At 37.3% G+C, this 10,154-nt stretch overlaps 1 protein-coding gene across 1 annotated transcript in view; it reads left to right on the top strand.

Moving 5' to 3' along the window:
• Positions 1–10,154, top strand: part of LOC107567570 (WD repeat-containing protein 62-like) — a 47,983-nt gene that overhangs the window by 19,999 nt on the left and 17,830 nt on the right. The window contains exons 11-15 of the mRNA XM_016253260.1: positions 7,357–7,520; positions 8,039–8,130; positions 8,275–8,400; positions 8,504–8,574; positions 9,307–9,428. Of these exons, the coding sequence (XP_016108746.1) occupies positions 7,357–7,520; positions 8,039–8,130; positions 8,275–8,400; positions 8,504–8,574; positions 9,307–9,428 (575 nt within the window). The remainder of the gene's footprint in view (positions 1–7,356; positions 7,521–8,038; positions 8,131–8,274; positions 8,401–8,503; positions 8,575–9,306; positions 9,429–10,154) is intronic.

The following is a 10,154-nucleotide window of genomic DNA, read 5'->3' as shown; positions in this document are numbered from 1 at the left end:
TTCCAAATCATACCCATTCAATTGAATTTGCCACAGGTTAACTTCACTCAAAATGTAGTAACATCAACAAGCAATTTGAATGCTCCTGAACTAAATTTCAACTCTCCCAGATAAGGGTATGAATACTTATGCAATGGAATCATTTAAGTTTTTTATTTTTAATACATTTGCAAAGATGTTAAAAACCAGTTTTTTGCTTTACCATTATGGTGTATGGAGTGTAGATTGATGTGGGGGAAAAAGTAATTTAAAACAGTTTAGTTTAAGTTTAGCATAAGGCAGCAACTTAAAAAAATGAAGGGGTATGAATATTTTCGCAAGGCACGGTGTATGTGTATGTGTATGTGTGTATATATATAAATAAAATATAAGGCCGGTTTCACACTGCACGCATAAGCAGGACATAAGCAGAGCATTTTATTTTTTTCGGCGCCCAGGTTACAGTATTCAAACCGCATGCAGAGGTGGCGCGACAGTTCCGTGTTTCCCACAGACTTACACTCTATGTGTGGCGGCACTTCCCCCGGGGGAAATATACATGTATATAATGTAAATATAAAACAGCAGACGGGCTGATTGAAAATGCAAATTCACCCTCTGCCAGCAGGAGGCGCTTTAGGAGCAGCAGAAATAGCGGTTTCCCTGGTAACGGCTGTAATCAAAACAGCGCTGTGCTCATGAACACTACTTTATCAGGCATTATAGGAAAGATGAAATGAAAATGATATCGATACTTTTCTGAAGACATTCGGTTCCCTTCAAAGATACATTCATATAAAAACACCCGTGCTGCATTTTGACTTTAAAGCGTGCAGAGCTCATGTTTATTCAATGAAGTCTAAGCCTTTTGGAAAATCTATTTGTGGTGGTCAGTGATTTATTTGTAGCGGCCCGCCACAATATCAACAATGTTTGACCATTGCACTGACATCTTTGCCAGGAGTTTTTGACTAAATTTCAAAGGCTCGTGTAAATGATTAAAACTATAGTTTATATGTATATCTTAACGTTAAGATTACTTTTATCATGCAAACTACACTATACAGCATGTTATATGCATGTGTGCGCGCGACAAACGCTGCCAGTGTGGAAGCACAATGAGCGCGTGCGCTAAGTCAAGTCACTTTTATTAACAATACAGATTGTCAAAGCAACTGTACAGCATTAATTAGGCAGATAGTGTGTCAATAATGCAAAGTGACAATAGTAAACACTCAATTTTCAGTTAAAGGCCGTTCATCATTGAATTAAGTGATGTCATCATCCAGCTCAGTTCAGTTTAAATAGTCTCTGTGCAATCAAGTCAACGATATCGCTGGAAATGAAGTGTCCCCAACTAAGCAAGCCAGAGGCGACAGCGGCAAGGAACTGAAACTCCATCGGTGACAGAATGGAGAAAAAACCTTGGGAGAAACCAGGCTCAGTCGGGGGGCCAGTTCTCCTCTAGCCAGACAAAACCAGCAGTTCAATTTCAGGCTGCAGCAAAGTCACATTGTGCAGAGGACTAATCTGGTTCCTGTGGTATTGTTCCGGTGGCCGTCTGAGACAAAGTCTTTACTGGGGATCTGTCTCTGGGCTCATCTAGTTGTCCTGGTCTCTGCTGACTTTCAGGGCTGTAGAGGTCCTCTCTAGGTGCTGATCCACCATCTGGGCTGGATACGTACTGGATCCGGGTGACTGCAGTGACCATCTCGGAATATCAGTCTCAGTACTTTGATATAGTCTAAATCCTGACTGGAAATCCTCCCAATACTGTCAAAAACACACAAGGTCTAAAGTGAAAGCAAACAGTTGAGAGAAACTGATGCATGCCTGAATGTTAGATGCATGCAGCTCTTAAAGAGGTCATATTTGGTGTAATGAAATGTTTATGCGGTTTAAAGTAAAAAAAAAAAAACCACATTATTTTCCACATACTGTACATTGTTTCTCCTCTATGCCCCGCCTTTTTGAAACGTGCCGATTTTTACAAAGCTCATCGAGGTGTGCTGTGATTAGCCAGCTATCCAATGCGTTGTGATTTGGCCAAATACCTCAAGCATGTGACGGAAATGTCACACGCTTGAGGTAAAAAAAGGTAATTGAGGTAAAAAAAAGTAATTATGTCCCCAATGCAAACCTGCATTGGGGACATAATTACTGATTATAATGACTTATACTGTCTTTTTACGCGTTGCGTTGCATCGCGCCGCGTAAACATAAAACTCTGTCTGCATTTGTGATTGCAGAAATGACAAACAATAAGTGCTACTCTACTGTCCAAAACTCGCGTTTGAATCATCAGTGGCAACGAAAAACACAGCGGCCTAGCGTGAGGGGAAGCCCCAGCTTAGCGTGCGCTGGGATAGAGTGAGCTGAGGCGGGCTGGACTCCGCTTTGTCCACGGTGAAAGTTGATATATTCCCTCAGCGACCAGCACAGATCAGCTCCAGGCATGACGAAGCGGATATCGTCCTCTTTTGGAAGACCAAACAAAGTAGTTTCACTTTCACAACGAAGCACACAGCGTCTTCAGGACATGGCTGCAGCGTCAACAATACTACAGCGAGAATAAAAGTTACGCCGCCTTTGCGTGAACATTTGGGCGGCATTATGCAAATCTTCCCAGATCGTGACGTAGGTATGTGGGGGCGTGTTAGAACGAGCCGTTTTAGGTAGGTGTGGTTGACTTAACTTTTATAAAGAATATCTCTTTGGTTTTGAGACTTTAGTGTTTGCAACTTTACAGATCTTCTTTACGCACCAAGAGCTTGTAACACTCCAAAGAGAAAGGAAAAATTGAAATCGCATCATATGACCCCTTTAAAGTTTTAAAATTCTGTCATTATTTACTCACTCTCATGTTGTCCCAAACCTGCATTAATTTCTTTCTAGTGCTGAACAAAAAAGAAGATATTTTGAAGAATGACGGTAACCAAACAGTTGCTGGTCCCCATTGTCCCTGTTGGAGAAAAAAAAATACTATGGAAGTCAATGGAGACCAGCAAACTGGTTGGTTACCCACATTCTTCAATATAACTTTTATGTTCAACAGTAGAAAGAAACTAATTTAGGTTTAGAACAACTTGAGAGTGAGCAAATTATGACAATTTTCTTTTTTGTGTGAACTATCCCTTTAATATTAATAAAACAACAAAACACAGAGCTTTATACACTTTACTGTATGTAATGCAACTGTATTAGTGTTTTATTTTTATATTTGTTCAATCAATTTCTTGATTGCTACTGCTAAATACCTACTGTACCTGAAAAATAAAGCACTTTGTTTTTTGTTTGTTTTATATATATTATGTGTATTTGTCATGTGCATCTTTGTTCTTATTTTTTAATAACATATAAAATGATGACATTGATTTTATCTAGGGATGCACCGATATGAAAATTTTGGCCGATACCGATAACCGATTATTCTTTATTTTTGAAAGCCGATAACCGATATGTTGGCCGATAAATCTATATCCAAATTGTTATATACTTTTTGAGAGCCTGATTACAAAAAAGGTCTCATCATTAAAAGCCACATCCCAAACACTTCAACATAAGCAGCCTAGTTTGAACGGTGTACATTTTAAAAATATTTTTACTCTCCCATTACCAAATTTAGTCATAAAAAAGTCTTACAAATAAATAAAATAATGCAGAAATAATGCAAACAAGTCACTGGACATCATTACACGTGTAAAGAATCAAAATGAATGCGCCATAGATCAATAAAACGGAATAGCCTCTGCACGGACAATAATTAAATGATTTTAATTACTAAACCATATTGTTGATGAAAATAATAAGAGAACAATACAAGTGGTTGTTGTTATTAATAATGTATCAATGATTTTGAAAAAGTAACAAATTAATACCACTGTTTTAAATAGCAGCCGTTGAGCTGCGCGTGCTGAAGCTGAAGAGCTGAATGAACATGGTAAACTGAAGCGTTTTGCTGGCAGCTTATTTAACTCAAGGAAATGCATCCTGAGATTAATATTAATACAACATAAACATAATATTACAACTTATATATGTACAAAATGATGCAGTTATTGCATGCTATAGTCAGAATGTGTGATCCTGTTGTGGATGCGCTCTTCCCATAACAACGCGCTGAAACATGGCAACTAAACCCAAAGAATTCACAATGTTTTATTATAATAATGTTCTCATTAGAATGTTATATACACGACATTCCCAATCATAGTTATTAATGTTGTGCACTGCTGTTTGAGCTGCGTGTGCTGAGCTAAAGATGATCACCGGTAAACTGAAGCGCTCTTTTAACTTAACCAAACGCATTCTATATGAGATAAATCAGATATACATCAAATAAACACAATATTACAATGTACAATTGCACAAAAGGCTGCAAACGAACAGCGCGCATCTGAAGTGTCTCTGAAGGAAATAATGCATTATTTATCGGCTTTAAGATATTGGCCAAATTTTCTTATCAGGCCGATACCGATAACAGAAAAAAATGAGCCGATATGGGCCGATACCGATATGGTGGCCGATATATCGTGCATCCCTAATTTTATCTTTACCCATTTTGGCCTAAATATTTGCCATTCTTTTTTTATTTTATATTTTATTACTGTGTAAGGCTTTCTTTTTAAAATAGGTCAGTTAGTTTGGCTGTACTGCTCAGACAACTTGCAAAATAGTAAAACCAACATAACAAAGAATTGGTACAAAATTGTGAAATGTAATTTTCCTGAAAAAAATCATGGTATTATATTTTTGCCATATCACCCACCCCAAAAAGGTATTGTATGCATTGGATGTGTATGTATTGTATGTGTATGAATATTTTTTTATCCTCATATTAATTAGGAGCCTGAATTAGATATTTGTACTTTTAATATTTCATTTGTAACTTTGTCACACTGTAGAACCATGACAGTAATCTAGTAAATATGAAACCTATTTTAGAGTTTTTTTTTTAAATTAACATCCAAAAACACAAACCTAAACTGTTGCAAAGTCATTGAAGCCAAAAACAAAGAAAAATGAATAAAATGATAGCTCGCCTAAAAATGAAATTTCCAAAAGACTTTCAAGAAACTTTCAACAGCCTTTTGCTCATCTTCAACAGAGACATTTTCTTATTTCCATTGACCGTCTATTCCACCAAAACTTTGACGCTTCAAAAAGTTCACAAAAAATTGTATATGAATCGAGCTCAATGTATATACATTGATCAATGTTTATATGGGAGTAACATTCTTAATAAATCTGTTCATCATATGAAGTTATTCAGAAGACTTAAGCTGCTTAATTCATTTGTATTACTTTTGCTATTAGGGATGCACCGAATATTCGGCAACCGAAATAAGCGAAAAGGCCGAATAATATGTACCGAACAATGACTAACACAATCAAATAGAAGCGTGCACTAATGTAGCAAACAAGTTGGAAGTGTGAAAGTATTTAAAACTATGAGAGAAAGATGCAGAAATCATTACAAGCATGAAGCACTGACAGCAAGTGCTTATGCTGGTGGTTAGGCTACTGTATGATGATTGAAATTGCGAAATGACCTCAAATGATTAGTGAAACTGCAGAATGTTATATTTTCTAATGCACACACGACTTGCATGTATTCTGACAGCGCTGCACGAGCTCGCGGCACCAGGGTTCAAAGTCAAAAGCGCGAGGAAAAGCTGCTTGAAACTGTTACTCGTCAGTTGCTCAGTAACATTTTTGTGAATTTTTTTTAAGGCATGTGACAATGTGATATACGTGCGACAAACATCTTCCCAAACTCCTAATGAGAATCATTTATAAATCTGCATGCTGTTGTCAACAAAAAGAAGCACTGAGATCTTCCTACGGGTTTCTGCCAAAATAAAAGCCGAGAAAAAGCAACAACTCCATCGACATTCATAAATGATAGTATTGTAATTTTACTGTCGTTCTGTAAAATAAAAAAGACAATAATAATGATAATAATTACCCTACAACAGCTCTATTAATACATTTATTATAACATTCACACAGTGTTCAAATTGGGATCTGCAATATATTCCAATGTTTTAAAAGAATTCTCTTCTGCTCAGCAAGGCTGCCTTTATTTGTACAGTAAAAATTACATGCCTGGTTCAAGTATCAAAAATGCCCAAACATTATTATTTTACTAACTTAATCATTTTAATTTAAAGGGATAGTTCACCCAAAAATGAAAATGAGATGTTTATCTGCTTACCCCCAGGGCATCCAAGATGCAGGTGACTTTGTTTCTTCAGTAGAACACAAACGAAGATTTTTAACACAAACCGTTGCAGTCTGTCAGTCATATAATGGAGGTGAATGGGAATCACGGCTTTGAGAGTCAAACAAAACCAAATTAAACCCTGCGTTTGTGTTTTGAGTTTGTGACGATACATTGATGTGTAAAGACACAAAACGATCGGTCTGTGCAAGAAACTGAACCGTATTTATGTAGTTTTTACCTCTGATTCACCGCAATGTCCGAACTGTCCTTAGTGCGTTCGCGTCTTCTTCTTCTTCTTGCTTTACGGCAGATCACAGACTTATAAGCGCATTACCGCCACCTATATCTCAAATGGACCATTGACACTCCTAATTGAGATTGTAGATAGTGTCAATGGTCCATTTGAGAGATAAGTGGCGGTAATGCACTTATAAGTCAGCATCTTTACATATCAATGCATCGTCACGAGGGGTTTAATTTGGTGTTGTTTGTGTATGTTTTTTTGACTCTCAAAGCCGTGATTCCCATTCAGTTCCATTATAAGACTGATAGACTGCAACGGTTTGTGTTAAAAATCTTCGTTTGTGTTCTACTGGAGAAACAAAGTCACCTGCATCTTGGATGCCCTGGGGGTAAGCAGATAAACATCACGTTTTTGGGTGAATTATCCCTTTAAATTGTGCTTTGTTGGTATAATGTCTGCTAGAATGTTAAAAAAAATTAAGTAAATATTTTTAAATTGTTTTGTAATTGATTTTTTTATTTGAAAAGCAGGACAAAATGGTAAAAAGCATTTTTAATTAAAAGCTATTTAATTAATGCAATGGTGAAAAAAAAAGGCAAAATAGGCCTATAGTGAGGGGAAAAAAATGTAAACACCGTGTTCGGTATTCGGCCTTCGGCCCAGTGTTTAATTTTGTTCGGCTTCGGCCAAGAATTTTCATTTCGGTGCATCCCTATTGGCTGTGTCTTTTTGAAATTTTGGTGAAAAAAACTTTCAATGGAGGGACAAATATCTCTCAGGTTTCATTAAAATACCTTAATTTGAGTTTTCAAGTTTAACTAAAGGCTTATGGGTTTGGAACGATGTGAGGGTGAGTAATTGATTCTTCTTGTCTTCACTGATTTCGATGCGTGTGAATGTCTTTCAGGATATCGTAAGGATAGTGTATGTGGACGATGACACGCAATACCTCAAAGCCGAGGCTGAGAGAGCTGAGGGAGCAAGCCAGGATGGGAAATCTGGGATCAGGGTGCTGGGAATCAGCCCAGATGGCCAACATTTGGCTGCTGGAGACCGCAGTGGAAACCTGAGGTGAGAGGAATGAGGGATCTGTGCAGAGAACTAAATCACAAATGAACATATGCTGAATCAATGGTCACTTCTGCAGATTATCCCTATTGGCTATGTCTTTTTGAAATTTTGGTGAAATAAACTTTCAATGGAGGGACAAATATCTCTCAGGTTTCATTAAAATACCTTAATTTGAGTTTTCAAGTTTAACTAAAGGCTTATGGGTTTGGAACGATGTGAGGGTGAGTAATTGATTCTTCTTGTCTTCACTGATTTCGATGCGTGTGAATGTCTTTCAGGATATCGTAAGGATAGTGTATGTGGACGATGACACGCAATACCTCAAAGCCGAGGCTGAGAGAGCTGAGGGAGCAAGCCAGGATGGGAAATCTGGGATCAGGGTGCTGGGAATCAGCCCAGATGGCCAACATTTGGCTGCTGGAGACCGCAGTGGAAACCTGAGGTGAGAGGAATGAGGGATCTGTGCAGAGAACTAAATCACAAATGAACATATGCTGAATCAATGGTCACTTCTGCAGAATCTTTGGCTTGCAGTTCATGGACGAGCTGCAGAAAATTGAGGCTCATGATTCGGAGGTCTTGTGTCTAGCCTTCTCCCCTACTGAGACTGGTAATGAGCCGTGTCTTTTTTTCAAACAATTTAATTTAATTTGAGTTGAAATCTGGATATTAGTGTTAAGCATGCCGAGTGGGGCTGTGAAAAACGACACATTTTTATTATCGTCAGTGTAGATGAGCGTGTTTTCCCTGTCAGGTTTGCATCTGTTGGCTTCTGCGAGTCGTGATCGGCTTATTCACATCTTTGACATGGAGAAGAAATGCAATCTAGTGCAGACGGTTTACGATCATTCGGCCTCCATCACTGCCATCAAGTTTACAGGTGACTTCACAATAGATAAACACTTAATGATCATATACTCTTAAATATTTAGATGAAGACATTTCATACATTTCTCAAGCGTATTATGCATGTATCTTTGTAGGACTGAGTTCAGAGTTGTGTATGGTCAGCTGTGGTGCCGACAAGAGCATCTATTTTCGATCTGCTGAAAAGGTAAGGATGCTATAATTATATTTCATAATTTTTTTTTCTGTGCTACATCTGCTATATTATAGAGGTTTCTTCTTATATCTGCTACATAGACAGCGTAGAGATTGCCCCGTGATAAATAGGCTGCCCTGGAGCAGATAATTCAAAATATTGGCATGATTCTGGAGATTATTAAACAACAATTATTAAATTTTGTATATGTTAATCCTCTGATACATACAAAAGAAGAAAAAGGATCAAATTGCTTAATGTTTTAAATAAATATAATTTATTTATTAAAAATCAAAAATTTTAAATATGTAATATTAAATTATATAAACATTATGCTCTTCTTGCATACAGAATGTGTTTTATACATATTTACTTTTTAATATAAAGTTAAGCTTTGTTCCCCGTTTCCCCATAATTAACTATTTTAACACGTGCAGTACTAAAAAAAATTATTAAACCAATAAAATGGAATCCAGAAAAATTAAAATGGGAGAAAACAAGAATTTGGGGGAAAAAATAGAGCTTTCAATTATTAGCCTTTGATGAACTTTATAATATTGTTGTTAAATTGTATGCATTTCAATTTCAGCTAAGCAGACATACTTTTTGGATTTACTGAAATGTAATTAAACCTTTAAATAAAATGAAATGGCATTGGACATGTCAGACGGTTAATCAGTGCACATACAAATAGATGCTTTGACTTTGTGTTTGATTAATCTGTTTGTCTCTCTCTTCTGAAAGACCTCGGAAGGCTTGAACTTCTCACGATCACATCACATAGTGGAGAAGAGCACACTGTATGACATGGACCTGGACGCCACACGCACACACACGGCCATCGCGTGCCAGGACCGGAACATTAGGTAGGGCTTTGTGTGAGCTCTTACTTCCTTCTACTTATACATTTTTATTGGTCTGTTATTTAAAAAAAATGTTTAATGCTGATACTACGATAATAAATTGAGGCCATTTAAAGGGTTACTCCACCCCAAAATGAAAATGTAGTCATTAATCACTTTACCCCCATGTGGTTCCAAACCCGTAAAAGCTTTGTTCGTCTTCGGAACTCAATTTAAGATATTTTGGATGAAAGGAGGCTTGTGACTGTCCCATTGACTGCCAAGTAAATTACACTGTCAAGGTCCAGAAAAGTATGAAAAGCATCGTCAGAATAGTCCATCTGCCATCAGTGGTTCAACCGTAATGTTATGAAACGACAAGAATACTTTTTGTACGCGAAGAAAACAAAAATAATGACTTTATTCAACAATTCGTCTCCTCTGTGTCTGTCCACATCACCGTAGCGCCACTTTGGAGAATATGAGCCACAAGGATACGTTTTCTACGTGTATTTACGCTGTGATTTGAAAGAAAACAGTGCATCCTTGTGGCACAGCTTACGCTCTCGTAAGCTGCCTGCGTTCAGCTCATATTCTCCAAAGTGGCGCTACGGTGATGTGGACAGACACAGAGGAGACGAATTGTTGAATAAAGTCATTATTTTTGTTTTCTTCGTGTACAAAAAGTATTCTTGTCGTTTCATAACATTACGGTTGAACCACTGATGGCAGATGGACTATTCTGACGAT

Source organism: Sinocyclocheilus grahami, unplaced genomic scaffold (assembly GCF_001515645.1).
Source record: "Sinocyclocheilus grahami isolate Dianchi unplaced genomic scaffold, SAMN03320097.WGS_v1.1 scaffold1170.1, whole genome shotgun sequence".
Lineage (NCBI taxonomy): Eukaryota > Metazoa > Chordata > Actinopteri > Cypriniformes > Cyprinidae > Sinocyclocheilus > Sinocyclocheilus grahami.
This window is presented reverse-complemented; position numbering and strand designations above follow the sequence as displayed.